This window comes from Mixophyes fleayi, chromosome 5 (assembly GCF_038048845.1).
Source record: "Mixophyes fleayi isolate aMixFle1 chromosome 5, aMixFle1.hap1, whole genome shotgun sequence".
Lineage (NCBI taxonomy): Eukaryota > Metazoa > Chordata > Amphibia > Anura > Limnodynastidae > Mixophyes > Mixophyes fleayi.
Window position 1 is genome coordinate 178,268,333 of NC_134406.1, and position 19,499 is coordinate 178,287,831.

The 19,499-nt window shown below is 39.3% G+C and overlaps 1 protein-coding gene across 1 annotated transcript in view; it reads right to left on the minus strand.

Moving 5' to 3' along the window:
• GFOD1 (Gfo/Idh/MocA-like oxidoreductase domain containing 1) overlaps positions 1–19,094 on the minus strand; it is a 61,040-nt gene extending 41,946 nt beyond the window's left edge. The window contains exon 1 of the mRNA XM_075213088.1: positions 18,347–19,094. Within this exon, the coding sequence (XP_075069189.1) occupies positions 18,347–18,599 (253 nt within the window). The 5' untranslated portion in view covers positions 18,600–19,094. The remainder of the gene's footprint in view (positions 1–18,346) is intronic.
• Between the last annotated feature and the right edge of the window lie 405 nt (positions 19,095–19,499).

The following is a 19,499-nucleotide window of genomic DNA, read 5'->3' on the forward strand; positions in this document are numbered from 1 at the left end:
AGAAGCGTCCGCGGCAGTGCTGTATACAATACAGCACCGCCGCGGACGCTTCTTTGACAGCGCCGTGGCTGCTAAATAGTACAGTGCCACTATGTAGGGGCACTTTTTTAGTGGAGGGGATGGGTTTTTGGAGACCCAGAAACCCCCCCTGTGTGCGCCCCTGGTGGCGGTATGAAAAATCTAATGGTTATGTAAATGAATATGAGTATGAATAAGTTTAACAATGAAGGCACTAAGAGAAGTGGCGGCATGGCATACCACCGTATACACCCCCACTTTGCTGCAACTCCAATGACTGGCTGATACTAACCTCTGCAATAGCTGTCCTATTTGTCTAACAACCAATGCACTTTGCAGGAAATCTACTTGAGCCTGCACAAATCGAGGTGTACAGCGTCACCAATGTGAATTTGGAGAAACATCTCAGCATAATTGTGTATCGCAAAAAAAAAAGAAAGCAAATATATGACTGATTGCTACGGTTTAGTGCAAAATTGCAGCAATGTTGGTAATTATTTGTCCTTTAAACTAATAATGTTCATTTAGAACGCCCTAGTGTCAGATGAATAGATTTATAGGAGTAATTACACTGAATTGCAAATAGCAATTTGTTCATCCACATCTTCCAGCGGGCCACACACAGGAGTGGCAGGCAGAGGGGCTCTATTCTTGGTCAAAATTGGCATGGTTTGGCATGTTGGGTTTGGTTTGGGAGTTTAGGGTTGTGGTGTAAATTGTTTCCAAATAGAACTCTGTGCTGGTATTTATATATAAACTGTACATTTTCTACTGTACAGCAAGCATTTGATAAACACATCATATTCCATCTGAATAAAGATATCAAGATACTTCCCATGACCACTTTATGCAACATGAAAAGGAAAACAAAATGAACTGTAGGCAGGAAGATATGGGCCTGGCACAGCCAAAGTGATATGGGGCAGGAAACCATGCAAGCCAAATACAATGAACATGTCAGGAAGCAACATAGAAAAAGGGTAGAAGTTTTACACTACATAATATAATATTCTAAGGATTATCATCAGTGAAATTAAAATGTGCCAAGCATAGGGTAATGTATATACTATAATAGTTTTATGCTGATCCTCTTTGTAAGAGGATCTGACTCCCGTACGCAGGTTCACTTTTTTTATTTCTTAACCTTAACCACAGCCCGAAAAACAATACCATGGCCAACAATGACCCTATATATGTCCCCTATTGCATTGTAACAGGATTATCATACGGCGTTCATGCTGACCACACGCAGCCTCATCCTGCTGCTCAGTCAAAACAGTGCCGAGTCACATAAACTGTGGCTACACATAATACCTCTCAACAGTCCAGATTCTGGGGTACTGTCGGACCATCCTGGCAGCCAGGGGATTTGTCCTGACATACTAGGTATGTTGGGAGGTTGGTATGCACACAAGAGCGGTTTTGAACAGTGCCAGTAACAAGGGGGAGGTGTGATCAGGGGAGAGGGTGGTGTTACGAGGTGGCATAGTACTATCAATGCACCCTTGCTTATAGGAATACCATCCAATGAATTTCTTGTGGTGACAAGTAGCAATTACACAACAGCTGTTCTGCAAAATAAACACAGCAATACAGGGTTACATTAAGGACTTAAGTTTAGTCAATTCAACCAGCAGCACAGTCGAAATACAGCTCCAAGAGGACATCACCCACAATGCAGATGGTGCAGGAATGATAAATTATGTTACAATGTTCTTGAATCACCGGACAAACACATTAATCTTACACATGAGCACAAGCATCAATCTGTTGCTTAAATTTAACCGAGGTATAACATATGTTATACACACATAAAATGCACATTAAAAATAGAATAATAAGGTATTTAGACTACTAGGTATTCTCACCACTAATAGCATTTTTATTTAAATATTTGTTTTAGCTAAAGCAAAAATAACTCCAGAACCTTACGTATAATTGCCAAAACAAACCTATGACTGCTATATAGTGCAAGGAGCAATTAGGCTTCAGGGCATATTGTAGTACCAGTGTTTGGCAGAAGAATTAAAATGTGTCTACTGTGCTACTTACTGCAACAAAGCTACTTTTTTCATCTCTTAAACAATTGGTGAGGAAATGGATGGAGGGCGGCTCAAAGTTTTAGTTCCTCCACATGGCACAACAAAGACTACAAAGCTACAAAAATGCAGATCTAGGGCCTGATTCATTAAGGATCTTAACTTGAGAAACGTCTTATTTTAGTCTCCTGGACAAAACCATGTTACGATGCAAGGGGTGCAAATTAGTATTCTGTTTTGCACATAAGTTAAATACTGACAGTTTTTTCATGTAGCACATGAGAAGTTTCTCAAGTTAAGATCCTTAATGATTCAGGCCCCTACAGCTTAAATGGTATTTTGTAACTTCATGTGCCTATTTTTGTGCTAAGGCACAAAGGGTGCCAAGATGGCAGTGCCTGTGAGAATACAGTACGTTGCTCCTTTTTATGGGAAGAGCTGGGTGTATCTGGTGTTCCTTACTGAATGCATCTCACTCTGTGCCCACATACTAAAAATGTAACATTGTGTTGTAGGACTAGATATTGCAAGAAGCCTCAAATGGAAGCTTTCAAGATGCCCTCAAGATGATACTCATCTTGAGGGCAATCCTACCCAACCAGGAGATAATTACTTTTTCCCATCTAAGCAGGTTCAAATTAATTGTTCTGATTATGGTGGGGAAATTTTCCTTATATAAAGTCATAATGAGAGGTAATAAAGATACCCAGATATTTTGTTTTAGACTGTCGTCACCATGCACATTACAATCTTGGCCAACAATGCAGCAGAGCGTTTGCGAGCAGGGACAGGCTGGGCTGGGTGGCAGGGGGGCATCTGCGCCCCGAACCGGTCCCATAGTGTGCTACCTTGGGCCACCTGCATTTTTTTCCCATTAAAATAAGCTGCTGAGTCGAGTCTTGCCCCCTAGGCTAAAATTTGTCTGCCCTCTCGTTTGCAATTCACTTATTAAACTGGTTTTATCTAGGTGTACAAATTGTGTATTTGCAGACAATTAAATGTGTTATGTGCTGCATATTTTGTGGTTCTTAAATAAGCCTTAATATATAATCATCATCATCTATTTACTTATATAGCACCACTAATTCCGCAGCGCTGTACAGAGAACTCATTCACATCAGTCCCTGCCCCACTAGAGCTTACAATCTAAATCCCCCCCAACATACACACACAGACCGAGAGAGACCAAGGGCAATCTAATAGCCAATTAACCTACCAGTAGGTTTTTGGAGTGTGGGAGGAAACCGGAACAAACGGAGGAAACCCACGCAAACACGGGGAGAACATACAAACTCCACACAGATAAGGCCATGGTCGGGAATCAAACTCATGACCCCAGTGCTGTGAGGCAGAAGTGCTAACCACTATATAATTATATAGGAAAATTGCTCCAATAATTAATAAACTCTGCAAATATTGAGGTTTGGTTGCTTTGAATTTAGATTTCCAGGATAGCTTTTATCTTCTATGTAAACCAGAGTACCATAGTAAAATGTCATTATTGATTGTGCATCCAAATGGGTCCTGATCGATCGCACAATATTGAAAGTGGCACTGAGCAGTAAAGGGGCACTTAAAGAAAACCTCCTCCTTATGCAATATTCTGACTCATGTTAGTTATACTGATGCAAAACAAAGCTTTTGTGCTAATGATTCTGCTAAACTTAGATTTCAATGTCAGCAGCATATACAAACTAGAGAACAAATGCTAGTGTTGCGCACAAAGCAAATAGGTATTAAAAAGCTTAAATCAGCAATCCTATGAAAAATATTAGGCTTTGTGGTTTTTTTTAAATCACTGTGGCAGTCTATAAAAGGAATCTTAGTAATTATAATTTTACTATGCTTGATTTTTATATTAATTATTTATAATTCTGCAGTCTCCCAAGTGTCAAGTGTCTACCATGGTAATAGCAACAAAACTCACATGGCCACGTATCGATGGTGGTGTAAACATGTCACGATGAAGGCATGTATAGGGCATTTGAAGCGTTGGATTACTCTTTTCCATCTTCCGTTTTCCTTCAATCACCCATTCCTTACTGCGTGCATCAGTGGTAGGTGCCTGCTGCATCCATTCACCGCAACACTGCTATGCAGAGCAGCAGTGAAACAGTGTACGGCAGATACCTCCCAACTTACTGACCCACAGGACAAAGCTGTCCCAATTGGGACAGAGTCATCAAAATGGGACTGTCCCTCCAAAATTTGGAAGCTATAATTGTATGAGAGTTTCAATGAGCTGCTGTCAAGTATAGGTTTAATATGTAAAGTCGATAAATGCAATAAGGGTCTTTTACAAACCAGAGAACAAATATTGGCTGACTTTCGTCTCTATCACAGTCAATGTTTAAAAATGAAGTCTAAAAAGGCTTTGCAACGCATGTTACACTGGGAAACTGCTGAATCTATAACCCTTGAAGCCCATTTAAATATCTTGTCCTGCATACCCCAAGAAATGCCCTTCCCCTCCAGTTAGAGGAACACAGTTTTGCACCAGCCAACTTTATGTTCTATTTCATGTGCCACAACTTAGGAAGAAGTGTCTCTTGGGCTGTTGGTCCCCATTTTTCAGTTTTATTGACAGCCCTTAGTGTATTTTGATTAATATAAATTTATGGGAGCTCAACCAGCATAGGTTTTTCAGCAATAAAACAACATCATCTAGTAGGAAACATTACATAGGGAACAATTTTGACTTGGCACAGTGACGTGCACTACAGTAAAGCATTTCATTATTACACAGAGGTCAACGTAGAGTTAAATATTTAAAATTGCTTATGAAATGTCCCTACCTAAAGACTTCTCACTCAGCTATAAAAATTCAAACAGTTTTAAGTTGGATGTCAATAAATCCATTTTTGGCATTGTTCTTTGTACAATAGATTGTGTTGTAGATAGGCTTGGAGAATGAGCAGGAAGAACTTGAAAGAAGAAGCTCTATCTGGGAAAATGTGCTAAAAGACTGCCCTGCAGCTGCTATCTAGGGCAAGCACACGGCATTCTGTACAGTCTGGCACAAATTTAGTTGGACTCCTGCCCGTTGTAAGTGACACAGCAATGTTTTGCAACTCGTTGTGCAGTTAAGTGAGTTGGAAGCCCATGGCTGCCATCTTGATTTATGGCTTTTATACACAGCTAAAATATACAGTTTGTCTTATGTCTGCAGAGAAGTATGGGCAAGGGAATGAATTAATTAGATGGGGCATATCATCACGAGAGACGGGAAAGTCCAGTCATACAGAACTTATTATCTGGAGAACGAACTGTGTAAATTGAATAGATGGTAATATTAGTCACTCAAATGTTAGCACAGTCTAGAAGTGAGCTACAAATCAAATCTATATTTTAGCCCTCAACCTCCCCCTAACTGATTAGATCTACAGGGGCATCTATACTCAGGATGCTTACCGTTTGTGATACGCTTTCCCCTGCCAAATTCTGCGGCAGGTAATTGTCCAGGCATAAGATCTTGAAGAATATTTAATACATAATGGAATGTTAACTCACCCAATAAACCAAACAGTTACTGATAATAATTGCATCGCTAGCTGTGTGTATGTCAATCAAATTTTTTTTTTTATTCTGCCATCCAAATTTTGGTCTCATTTACTAAGCTCGAAACAAAGATTGGAGTACTACAATAAATTTGACTGCTAGAATAATTGTGCTGATACTGAAGTTCTGAATTTTCATGTCCCTTGTCCTATTATTGACAAGTTATTAATGTTTTTCACTGGTTCTGGTTAGAGGATAATAGAACACTATATTATGCACAAGCCCATCATTCACACTCTGCTGGCTCAAAATGATGTAAAACCGTGATAGAGAGCATAACTGACATATGTTGTTGAGAACAAACTTCAGTTAGTTCATGAATAATATTTAGCATGCAGCCTTTAATCATCATCATCATCAGCAGCTATTTATATAGCGCCACTAATTCCGCACAGAGAACTCACTCACATCAGTCCCTGCCCCATTGGAGTTTATAGTCTACATTCCCTAGCATACACACACACAGACAGAGAGATAGACTAGGGTCAATTTGATAGCCACCAATTAACCTACCAGTATGTTTTTGGAGTGTGGGAGGAAACCAGAGCACCCAGAGGAAACCCATGCAAACACGCGGAGAACATACAAACTCCACAAAGATAAGGCCATGGTCAGGAATCAAACTCATTACCTTTTGATATAGATATAGTAACATGGGATAGGGACATGACTTGTTCAAACTGTTTAGTGATAATTATAAACCCTATCTGTAAATTAGATGTTTATAAACATTCCAAACAGGAGAATCAGATCTCCTACTGGATGATTTTAAATGTCCGTTAAAGATGGCTGCTGTACATAAGAATATCCAGAGACACCAGCTGTTAATGACAGCCTGAGCTTCAAGTGTCGTAATTAGATACATTTTAGTTTGGCTTCCGGCTCCTACACTGCGGTTAAACTGTATTCAGCTAATACAGATGTGCTGGACGTTTGTGCATTAGATAAGGAAATTCTATAGTACTTATAGTAGCTTTATTAGTGCTGAGAATAGGTGAGAACCATAGTAGTGGTCTTGGTTCGTGAGTATTAAGAGGTTGGCACAGGTTAAAAAATATATTTTTTAATTATATATATATATATATATATATATATATATATATATATATATATATATACACACGCACACACATACATGTTTCTGGTAGAATATGGTGGGAACATAGGTGGCCCATTCAACTATTAAGATGTTTAGCTGCAAATTTGGCCCTTTAACTTTGCTAGTATTTATTTTATTTCCTATATTACTTACTTTGGAACATACAGCAGAATATTTATAGTAAAATAATACAGTAGTCGAAGCGGATATGTAGAGGTGGAGATATGGCAAATGTAAGTAAGTGAATACAATGAAAGTACTAGAAAAGTGGCGGTATGGCATATCATTGTAAACTGGACAACTTCTACCACTGAAATAATATATATAATATTCAAAAAATGATGACATTTGTAGCATGATAACACCACTTTTAAGATTCTAAAAATGTGGAAAAACAATCAGTTAGTCATGGAAGCGATAAGTAATGGCTACAACTATTCTATTATTCCAGGCAATGTATATCTCTGTAGAAGGATCAATTTGCCAAAAATGTTCTTCTACTTCTATCAATTTGACTAATAGGTGCAAGAGCCCAGGGACCCAGTCATTGCATCAACATAATTCCACTGCAGGGAATCAATAAGACAAACTGAACTTTGTCCAAAAAAGATTTTTCCTTTTTTCAACAGAGCAAGCAAAGGACACTATGTCCATGAAGAAAAGGAAAGTTATTCTTTAACATCATTTGTTAATTTTAATGCAAATATGAATGAAAGACTCAGGTCTAAATTCTATCAGCCTGAAATGGTGTTATTCAATTCTAACCAGCGAGTTTCCATGCCCACAGCAATTGTTAAGCCACCACAATATCCATCAGTCAGTCTGTAAATAAGGATTCTGACACACAATATCTTTGGTTAGGGGTCCCACCCGTTTGAAACAGAAAACCTGGCCACTCCATTGACCCATTTTGGGCTTCAGCATTTGTGAAGCAACTAAAGGAAGCTGTTTAAATTAATGCAGTTAATTTGGATGTACTAAGCATCTAAATTGTAGGAAAATAAAAGTGTAATATTTCAGATTTCCACTGGTAACAAACTGGAATATCCTAGAAAACTGGGACACAAGGGAGCCCTATTTTCCATTATTCCATAAAACCATTTTACTACATTGCCAACACTGATCATCAGGGTGAATTAAAGTTTTAAGTGCACTTGGATATATTTATGCATGTTTGGCTGCAGTTTTTATATATTTAATGAAGTTCTTTTTATATTGGAATTTATACTGATGATGGAGTTACCACAATGCCAATACGTTGGTATGAAATAAAACACTTTTAATCTTGTACATTTATAGGTATACGCCCAGTCACCGGTATGTATCCGACTCCCATTGACTGTAATCTTGCAAGTAGGGCCTTCTTACCTGTTTGTTTGTTGTACCCAGTACTGCTTATTACTGTGTTTGTACCCAACTGTAAAGCACTATGGAATTTGCTGGCGCTATATAAATGTTGATGATGATGACGATTTAGAACTGCCCAAGTCAAATCTGTGGCTACATTTACAGGATCGCTGACAGTAAAAATGGTGCTTCAAAGTCCTGAATCAGTTTAGGCTTAGTTATGTCTTAAATTAATCATGAGCAGACCCAAAACTAGTGTTCAATAGGTCAGTATGTAGAGGATACAAAATATACTTTTTTTAGAATGCTTGAAGTAACAAAAATAGAGCATTCACAGTTGATTGGGTGTTTGAAGAAGGATAGCCAGTAAGTAATCGGTTCTGATCATGTCTTCTTCATAGTCATCTAGTGATCGCTAATATTAGGTGCGTTTGACTTCTAGTGAATGAAGCGCTGGGCAACGTACCACGGGCAGATCCACAACTGGCAAGAAGGACGAGCCCTTACATATTTAGCATGCATATTAAAAAATAGGGATAAATAGGAATGTATACAAAACAAAAAAGACAGTTGTCAACGTTTATCCTTTTCACTGCATATCTGTGTGTGTCTAGCAAAATGAAAACATGAGGTATTAGTTCATATTTTGATCAAAAGATTTAAGCCTGCATCCAGCGCCAAGGGCACCTCATTATGTGCAGGTCCTACACTGACCTATATGCTTTAAACACCATTAAAATGCAGTTAAAATCAGATGCACTCACCTCCCAGGTAAAGGGGTTTACATCTAGCAAGGGCTGGCTTGTGAGCCACACCCAAATGTGCCTTAAATAGCCTTGATGGACAGCTGCTATGACAAAAAAGGCAATATTTTGAAACAAAACCAGAGAAAAATAAGCCCGCGCTCTGTATATCCCATATTGCATGTGGTACCAGCTGCGTGGCAATATAAATGCCCATATATGTATACAACACAAAAAAGATAGTTGTCAGCGCTTATATCAGTGCTTATCCTTTAAACTGCATATCTGGGTGTGTCTAGCAAAATGAAAACATGAGGTATTAGTTCATGGTTTTGGTTTCATTTATAAATAGGAATGTGTCTAATGAAAATCTTTCTAAATTGTACTTGTGGGAGAAATGGTAACACTTCCTGCCTTACCTCTACTCTACATATATGTTCATAAATACATAAATGCAGATATAAACTTGCTATTTTTGCATCATGAAGCACCATCCAATAGACTGCTCTCAATGCACATGTATACTTATCCTGACAGCTTCCTCTAGATATCAGGTATGGGTAGAATCAACATTCATTAAATCAGTTAAACATATACAGAACAGACCGCAACAAGTAAACCAGGATAACTACCATGAATCTGTATTGAAGGCGGTTGTCCTTGGTTAGCTAAACGTAAACCAAGGTCAACCTGTCTCTGCTGCAGCAATACAAATAGTATGCCAGCATTAGTTACACTCATCCATTAACAGGACAAAAGGTCAATTATGAATGACAACTGACTAACTGCGAATATAAAAATAGTTTTATAGCCCCATTTTAACAGTAGAATTTATATTGCATGTAATATCAGACATTGAATGCAAGTGATCAGCCAAAGAATCCTTGGTTGAGTGCAATGCATTTTAAATAAAAAGTCAGGGGACATGGGGGCTCACCTATTTTGTTTGGCAAGAAGTTTCCTCTTATACAATACATGGTAGGCTATATTGGTATAATGTCCATTAAATTACATTAAGAGAAAAAATAAAATACAAGGAACTTCTAAGTTAAGGGAAATAGCAAGTGCCTTGTTGGGAAACCATTACGTTATTAATGTGCCTGGCCAGGTTCTACAAGTGTCTTGAACTCTATATTAAAGGGAATATAACATCCTTTGTCCACTAAAATTTCTATATGTTATTGTTATGACCATACTTGCTTACTCTCCCGGAATTTCTGTGGGGCTCACGAATTTTCATGAAGTCCTTCCGAACTACAGGAAGAGTGGGCGTTCTCCCGTATCCTGGAGGAGGTGGGGCTTAATGATGCCATCTGCTTCATCAGATACAACCCCCTGTAATGCAATACTGTTTGTGTCTGCATTTTCCAGCAGGGAGTGGGGTCACGTCATCATGCCCTCTCTATCACTTGATCTCCTCTCTGGGATCTCCTGGAGGAGAGGTTCTAAAGGACAGCAAGCATGATTTTGACTGTTTTCGATACCAAGAATACATCTGTTATCCCACTGAATTCTTCTGCTATTTTCTCTGCTTAAAAAAATCAGGAAACATTCTATTGCGCTCAAACATCCTTGAATCAGTGTGAGTAACCCGCAGGTTCAGACATGCCGTTGTCAAATATGTGGAGAGGTTACTTCCACAGGTGCATAATATAGGCCTCATTGAGGGCCTGAGTCATTAAGGAGAGCAAAGCAAAAAAAGGAGTAACTTTGCACATTGGCAAAACCATGTTGCATTGGAGGGGGCTGTAAATTTAAAATGTGGGGACAGATTTATAGTTGCATGTCTTTGTGCAACTTTAAATTTCAGTGTAAAAATTAAGCTATCAAGTATATGTGTGTTACATAACAAAAAAGCAGCCAGTATTTCCCTGGAGTGCAAAATAGTAAATGAATTTTCACCCCTTGCATTGTAACCTGGTTTGTCCAAGATCAAATGTACTCTTTTTCCTTTTTTGCTTTGTTCTCCTTAATGACTCAGGCCCTATGTGTTACGAGCAAATCCTGCTAAAGAGTGTAAACTTGTCTCCGGACAAACCATGCTGCAATGCAAGGGGTGCAAATGCATTTTTCAGCATATAGGGAGAATACTTTCGGTTCTTGCATGTAGCACACACATATTGGGTAGATTTACCTTTGCACTGCAATGTAGAATTGAGCTAAAATGTGCCCACCCTATCCCCCCCTCCCCCCCAAATGCTTTTTGCACTTTTTAAATTTGATCCCCGTCCAGCTCAACATGGTTTTGCCAACCGTTGCGCCTTCTAGCTGGATTTACACTTAATGGGGTCCACATCTTGTACACCACTTATTCTACCCTGTTGGTTTAGTTTCAGTCTTGATGATTTGATCCACAGTAAGTATGAAAAGTAATCAGAGCCGGGACAAAGCATGTCTCTGCCTGTGGCACTTATTCAGAAATGTGTCCTTCCCCAGCTCTCTCTCCCCACAGAAAGAGGACAAGTTTTCAACACAAGCTGGTTTGGGACATAAGCAACTTATATTTATTAGTTTTTAGTATTAAATTATCTTTGGAAAACAGAATATGAGGACCACCAGGGGAAGCTTGTGGTGGAGGAGAGACTTCAGTCTGTAGTGGAGACAACAGGTCAGGGGGTAAATGTATCAAGCCGAGAGTTTTTCGGTGAGTTTGAAAAACCAATCAGATTTTAGCTATCATTTATGTAGTACATTCTACTAAATAATAGCTAGAATCTGATTGGTTGCTATAGGTAACATCTCCACTTTTCAAACCCGCTGGAAAACTCTCAGCTTGATACATTTACCCCCAGATGTGGCTGCAAGGAAGAAGTGACACATCCCGCTACACCCAGACCACAAATGAAAAGTAAAATTAGGGTTCCTTTGAAGGAGTCCAGTAGAGTGAAACTGTCTGTGAGGTAACTCTTCCCACTGACAATGGGATTTATGACATCACTGCAACTTTATTAAATTAATCCTCATCATAACCAATCTTCTGTATTCTGCTTTATTTATGGCCCTTTATCAATCTGTTCTGCAGGTTATGGTTACTAAGAATAGAAGATGAATGTTGACTGAAAATATCCCTCTTTTTATATTGTTTAGTTTTAAACATATTAAATTGTATTTAAATTAAGGTATCATATAAAGGCTTGTGGCTTTGGAAAAAAAATGTAATTGGTGAACACCTTTAAATACTTTATCTCAGGCTCTCATCCTGATTGACTGGCTAAAGAAAACTTTGGCTTGGACAAAGAGAGGTCATATGTAAGAGTAAACAGTTCTTTCACCTACAGAATAACTGAGCTAGGTTGTAAGTCACAATCACCTTGAAGCAATGTGGAAAAGCTGGAATTTCTGGTGGCTGTTGCATACTGAACTTTAAAAGTATCTCTCCGCACACAGCCAGTATACCTGGTATTTGCATAGACATGGGTCTAGGCTATTTCCTTACTGCTACGCTTCTATGACGATAATCTATATGTAGAGCTACAAAAACTGAGTACTCACAAAGTGAGTTTACAAGTGGAAAGCACACCTTCCCTTCATGTCATTTACACTTTATACTTACTCTCTGACACTGACACTTATTACAGATAAAAAGATATAAACCTCAACATTCATAAACTTCAAGGCACTTGGAGGAACTATGTATATTCACATTGCTATAATGAGGGTAAAAAGGGAGAGTCGCTGAATGCAATTTTTTTTTTCTCCCATGAAGGATAACTAAATAAAATGAAGTGGAATCGCTAATGGTTATGGATACTGTTTCCGGACACTACACTGGTATAGTCGCTGTCGGAGGCAAAGATATGCTAGCAGCACACCAAGAGGGTAATTCAATTCAGTGGCGGATCCAGGGGGGGGGGGGGGGGGGCTTGCTGCCGGCGGCTGCACACTGTGCAGGTCCGTTCGGCAGTGATAATGTGCTAATGTGTTTTAAACACAATCAGAGCAGCGGGACAGCACATTATAACTGCCGAACGGACCTGCACATACTGTGCAGCCGCCGGCAGCCTTAGAAGTTAGAAAGGGGGCAGGGCTTCAATCGCCCCCCCCTACATCGCCCAGGGTAGAAAAAATTTCTAGATCTGCCCCTGATTCAATTAACCGCAAAGTGTCTCCAGAAGGTCCATGAGACACTTTGCAGCGGAGAGTTTGACGAAAATCTCCACACATTTTTCCTCGCATCTCTGTGAGGTGAGATTTCTACTGTAATTACCAGCAATGTGCGTGGCACAATGTCCATGTACCATATTGCCAGCAATTGAATCCCCCCCAGATCTCATAAATGTGAGGATCAGACCAAGATTACGTTTAACAGGCTGACTAAAACATATTTGACTTCTAAACCACAAGCAGAGTTCATGGTGCAACCCTCTCGTTCAAACAGCTTCACCCATATAACAAATGGTGCATGTGTATTGTAGAACCACCTCCCATGCTTCAAATATTGTCAATAATACACAAAAAGAGCCAAGAAAATGCCAAGAAGATGAAGGAATAAGTTCTTCCATAGGGAAAGTGTTAATCCAGAAAGCCAAAATGTACAGTAGTCCAGGGGCACTTCCTCAGGTGAAATTTGTGACTTGAAACTGTAGCGTAGTGGTCAGCTACATTCAGTAAGAAAGTTGGGGTGCATGCCTTTTTATTAGGTACTGGGGGTATATGGCATAGAATAGCCTAGTGACATGGTGATCAGGATTCCAAATGGGTTGGAGTTAGCAGTTGATGTGTGGTGGGCTGTTTAGGTTTGAGGGGTCAAAATGGCTTTCTGTGTGTAAGCGTCTTGATTTATGTGGGTTACTCATTAAGGGAACCAGTTGGTATGGAAAAGGCTTATCCAAGTACAGGGTCCTGAGGGGATGACTGTTATGGAGAAGGGACAAAGGGGTATATTAACTAAACTGCGGGATTAAGGAAGTGGAGATGATGCCTGTAGCAACCAATCAGATTCTAGCTGTCATTTTGTAGAATGTACTAAATAAATGATAACTAGAATCTGATTGGTTGCTATAGGCAACATCTCCACTTTTTCAAACCCGGTTTATTAAATATACCCCAAAGACTTCAGGTGATGATGGTGTTGTTGTGGCTGACCTCTTGAACAGATAAATAGTAATTGGGGCATTTGGTGGAGGCTAAATACTTCCAGGGCCTCCACACGCTTGGAGCAGTGAGTGGTGAGAGAGGAAAATATTTAAGCTTGATAAGATTAAGTTACAAAATGAATATTTATGGTAGCTATATGGTTATTTATATACATATATTTACTTATATATATATATATATATATATATACATATATATATATATATATTTATATTTATTTGTAGATATAAACAGGTAAGGTAACCTGCATCCACGTAAGTGTTAGTGTCAGTTCTGGACTGGTTGAGTTAAAAGTATGACATCCCAATTGTAAAGCGCTGTGGAATATGTTGGCGCTATATAAATAAATGATGATGATGATGGTGTGACTGGAGAGAACGGAATTGATGCTGCACAGTCATGCTCCCACAGATGATTAAAAAGCAACTGATTAAAGTTCTCTAAATTCTTCAAACATTGACCTCATACAGCGGGCAAAAAGTTGCCACCCGTCTATTTTTGTCTCGTCTGCAATTGATCTTGCAGCTTAAGATACTGTATGTCTGAGCATTGTTTCTTAACAGTCATCACATGTGATGCAGATCATGTTTGACCTTTAATAGTTATGTTTACCTTTTATGATACATGTCATCAACCAAAAGTTATAACTGTCTATGTAACATGTTAAAAATAGTGATAAAGCATTAGCCTATAGTTCTTACAGCAAATACATACAAAATTATCTGACAAATCCCAATGTGTCATTGCAGTGGGTGAAAGAACAGCAGGTGTTAATAAATGCCTTATAGTCAGGCACAATTTGAAAACTACATCCCTACTAATTGTTACATTACACCTATTGTATCACTCAATAATACCACACTAGACTATGTTTTCACATTTTACTATGTTTGTGATCCACCATCCATTTCTAATACATTCGGTGACACTGAAGGCCCATTTAGCATTGGTATTTACGATCCCTATGCTTAGGTATATTAGAACTACTTAGTATTATAGATACAGAGGAATAACATGGGGGACCATAAGAAGTTTACACTAGTAGAGAGCTTACACATAGTGACATGACTTTGTTTATTTCCTAGCCAGAAAACATGTAATCACGCTAATGTATATTGCCTGTATTGAAAATAATAATTATGTATATGAACATCAAAACCAATATATGGCATATTTAGAACTTCTAATTTTAGGAACAACTTGGCATATGCCCCCCAGGCTGGTCCCATAATGGGCTACCTCGAGCTGGGTCACTGGGCTACCTGCATTTTTTTCCTACTAACATAGGCTGCTGAGCCGAGTCTTGCCCTCTGGGCTAAAATTTGCCAGCCCTCCCCTGGTGACTGGTGTGGCAATAATAGGACAGTCAGAGTACAATTAGGAACATTTATCTCTAAACTACCAGACATAACCTGTAGCAGTATCTAATTACTGACAATAATATACTGGCACAAACAAACAGGCAGACTTACAACTTGTAAAAAAAAAAAAAACAGGTCCTGCTTGTAGGGGGAAGAGAAATAGCCAGGGGTCTGCTAAGAACCAGATCATCTTATTTAAATTTAAAACAATCCAATAGCTCCTTTTTCTTAAAGTAATAAGAATGTGATATCATTGTTAGAGGAGTTCCTAACTGGTTTGCCTAATTATATAGTATATATACAATTAAGGCATATATGATGCTAATGATGCTATATGCAGGGATGGATTTATGATATGAAAGGTTCACTTCCTATATAATTACCAATAAAACTTCCCTTTGAATAGTCTTTAGACATTTTTGCAAACTAGATCTGGGTTGTCAACCCTCCTAGATTATCCCTCCAAATCACCCTGGTGATATGTACTGTATTACTGTATGCCACAGTAGAAAACTTAAAGACTTTGTCTACCTTTTTGGACCTTTTTGAGGCAGTTACATGTGCAAAATAGACCCAAATATTACTCCTATCCTGCGTGTAATAATTTGCTAGATGTACATTCTAGCAGAGTGCAGCTAACATTTATCTTTCCTATAGCCTGCTCATCTTCAATGTGGGGGTGTAACGAGTACAGTAGATCCCCACTACTGTTTAATCTTGCTGACATCATCAGATTTCATCCAAGTAGTGCAAACAGCTTTGTGCGATATTCAGTTTAAACCCAAAGACATTGGAGTTTGTCATGGGTTGGAAGAGGGTGAGCAGGCACACATAGAGAATGTTAGAGTTTTGATACAGGGGGTATCTAACAAATGGTTACACATAGGATAACTTTTGTTTGGATCTATTTTGCATATTTAAGTAAAGTAAAAATGCTTTTATGAATAGAATACAGTCTCCAATGAATCAAACATATCTTAATACAACAACTACAAAATGACTCAATAGAATTCATGACAATGTTGCACATACTTTTTTTTAAATAAAACCAGCATGACTAAATGTGTATATGTACACATTTCCTGTCTGCAGTTCCTGTTAAACGATATAGTGAAGCATGTGAACAGTCTCTTCAACAATACATTCACACACACACCCCCCACCCACCCAATTCTAACTCATATGATTAATTTACTCAAGTCACTACATACTAAAAATGGTCAAGAAACAGTACAGTAGTGTGTAAGGCATTAAGGGTAAAATTGGAAATGCAAAGCAAAAACCATGATTAGTATTTGTCAAACAATTAGAGAAATGTATATATTTGCTGAAAAGGACAGAACAATGATTTTGCTCCATGACTGTTTACCACTGATACAATAAATACCATGAGAGTAATTGATAACTTCTGGGAGCAGTGCAGAAATTCTTATCTCCTATTGTGCCAAGTGTACTAGACTTTGCACATAGAGCATGTTTATGTACATACATACAACATACATGATATTGACGACTGTCTCAAGATCTCTTGTGCCAACTGCAGTCTGTCAAATGCATCTCCACAAACTTTGTGATCTGGTTATTCGGTATCGGAGCTGAACAGCCATTACCATGAGAAATCTGCCCATACGTTTAGATGGGACAAATTGCACCGTTCTGAGGCCAAAAGATTAACCCACATATGTGCCAGTGGGGTTCCTTGTTGAACCCATTTTTCTACCATGCCCAATCAAATTCAAAGGAATAAGTTGCAGCTAAGTACATATACAGAACAATGATTGGTCAACAACTGACTGCATTTCCCAACCAAAATTGTACTGTTTGTGGCCAGATTAAGCAATTCCCATCAGAGTTTATAATTTCTTCACATTGGTTTACCCTTATTTTATTATTACGCACAATAGAGAAAAGGCACAAAGGGACTCATTTTATGTGTCTGTCATCTCAGTTTCAGTTACTCACTTTCACTACACACAGTAAGATAGCTGTAATGCATGCACGTATATGTACAAACAACTCCAATCAACCTCAGCGCCCAGTCATGTCCATTTCGGTCATTATGTTTTTCAATGCCAGTTTTTGTTCTGTCCATGGACACTGTAAATGACCCCCAATGTGACATTGTAACACACAAATGAAAAAGTCCAGTAAGCTTAGCACATTGTGCAGTGAAATCCTAGCCCATCCTGAGAAATGAAATCCTTGAAAAGTGCTGTTTCAGCATGTACCAATAACTATGTATTGCCTTGAAGGCTCTTTAACATATATGAGCTGTGAAAATGAATCAAATGCATAAACTAACTGACCATGTGCTTTACATGTGATGTACTTTTACCAATACAATTACTGTGCTGCTAGTTCACATTAACATGAGAAATAGGGCATGCTGTGTTCTAAAATTTAAAAGCAGTTTTAAAATTTTAGAATGTCAGTGGTACCATTGACTCTAATATGCCCTATTTCAATGCATTGTAACTGTTTTAATTAATGCATGAAAAGCTTCTTAAAATCGGATAAATGTGAATGAGTCGTGGATTTTTAAATTGTATTTACTTAAAAAAGCAGACTGGTGATTGACAGTTCTACTCCAATCATCAATTCATTATGTTGGCTTTCAAGTGGAAGAACTGCAAATCCCATAATAACAGGGTCAATTTATTAATTAAAATCAATGGACAATATTGCCACTGTCATCTCCACGTTAACCCAAATTATTGCCACTGCTATAAAAATAGAGTCATGTAAAAATAGTCTGATGTCAATGGTATTAGGTAAAGCCCATGTATGTGATAGTGAAAGGCCAAATCTAAAACAAAACGTGTATTAAATGAAAGCAGCATGCAAAGGGCCAGTCTAAGCCACACAAACACATAGCTAGACAGCAGGGTGCCCAGCTCTAAATACACATCAGATTCCTGAGCTCACAGCCATGCTAGCGCCTCCTGGGAGCACGGGTATAATGCACCCTCCTCTAAATAATGCACGTTTCTCGGCACTGCTAACTGCAGCTCTGGGGATAGGACATGCACTCTGAGATTAGGGCTCCGTCCAGACTTGTTAATGGTGTCTGTAGAATGTACTCACCTAAGGTTTTGACTGCGATCTGCTTGGTGAGAGGAGGTGGCAGGTTGATGCACACCAGGTCCACATCTTGGTGCAATAAAACGTCGTCGATGCGGTTGGTATAGAAAGGGACGCTCATTTCCTTGGCCAGCTCCTCAGCCTCCTCCTGCGTCCTACCCCATAGAGCTTTAACCGCAAACCCCTCGTCTTTTAGCAGAGGGATGATCACCCTAGATGTCAGGCTGGTGCCAAATACCCCCACTCCGGGCAGCATGGTTGATCGGGGTAAAAAAGAAGCAGATATCCACCAGAAAGCACAATGGCAAGGTGCAGTAGGAAGCTTCACTCAGTCTCATGCAGAATTATAGATTCTGGGGCTTGAGGTGTCCACCCCTCGTACATAAATGATGCCTACGGTCCCTGCTGCATGCCCCCTCACCTCTCAGGCTGGAGGGGCCAAGCTCTTCCCTCCATGTCCAGCTCATGCCAGGATCCTCCAGACACCCTGCCTTCCTCGCCTCTGCTCATCAAAGGACAATGCAATCCCAGGGGAGACGGCAGCACGGAGAGAAGGTGGCCGGAGTGGGCAGATGGCACTACAAGGACAGTGCCAGTCTCTAGGCTGCAGGGTCTTGCTATAAAGAGGTCCCTGGGCTACAGCCAGTCTGCATATTTGGCAGGGGTTAGTCTTCTGCCATGATCATAGGTTTTCCTTTTCATTGCTGTGATATAGGGAGTGGGCGGAGAGTGCTGCTGTCACCTAATGTGTGTGTTTTTCCTGCAACGCCCTCTCTGGAGCTGCATCCGCTATTGGCTATGGCTTCTTAACCCTTGCTTGCCCTCTGTGGGACTTGTTCTGCCAGGACCTGCTTGATGCAGGATCTCTGAATTGGTCCAAGATGCTGCTGGTTACAGGTGCTGTGCAGTCACTTTGCTGGGAGATTACTAATAGAGATTTGTGCGCCTGTGCTGTTAAGGTTCAAGCAGCAACGTCACTAGAATCTCAAGTTATATGACAAGTGCTGTGCACAAAGGGTCAACCTAGAAAAGACAAAGGAGTGTCTATAAACAAATAGTGAAGGAAAAGAGTAAACACTAACCCCACCACACTAGTTGTAGAAACTGCAGAGAGATTGTCACACCTAAAATAGGAAAAGGTCAATGAACCTTTAAA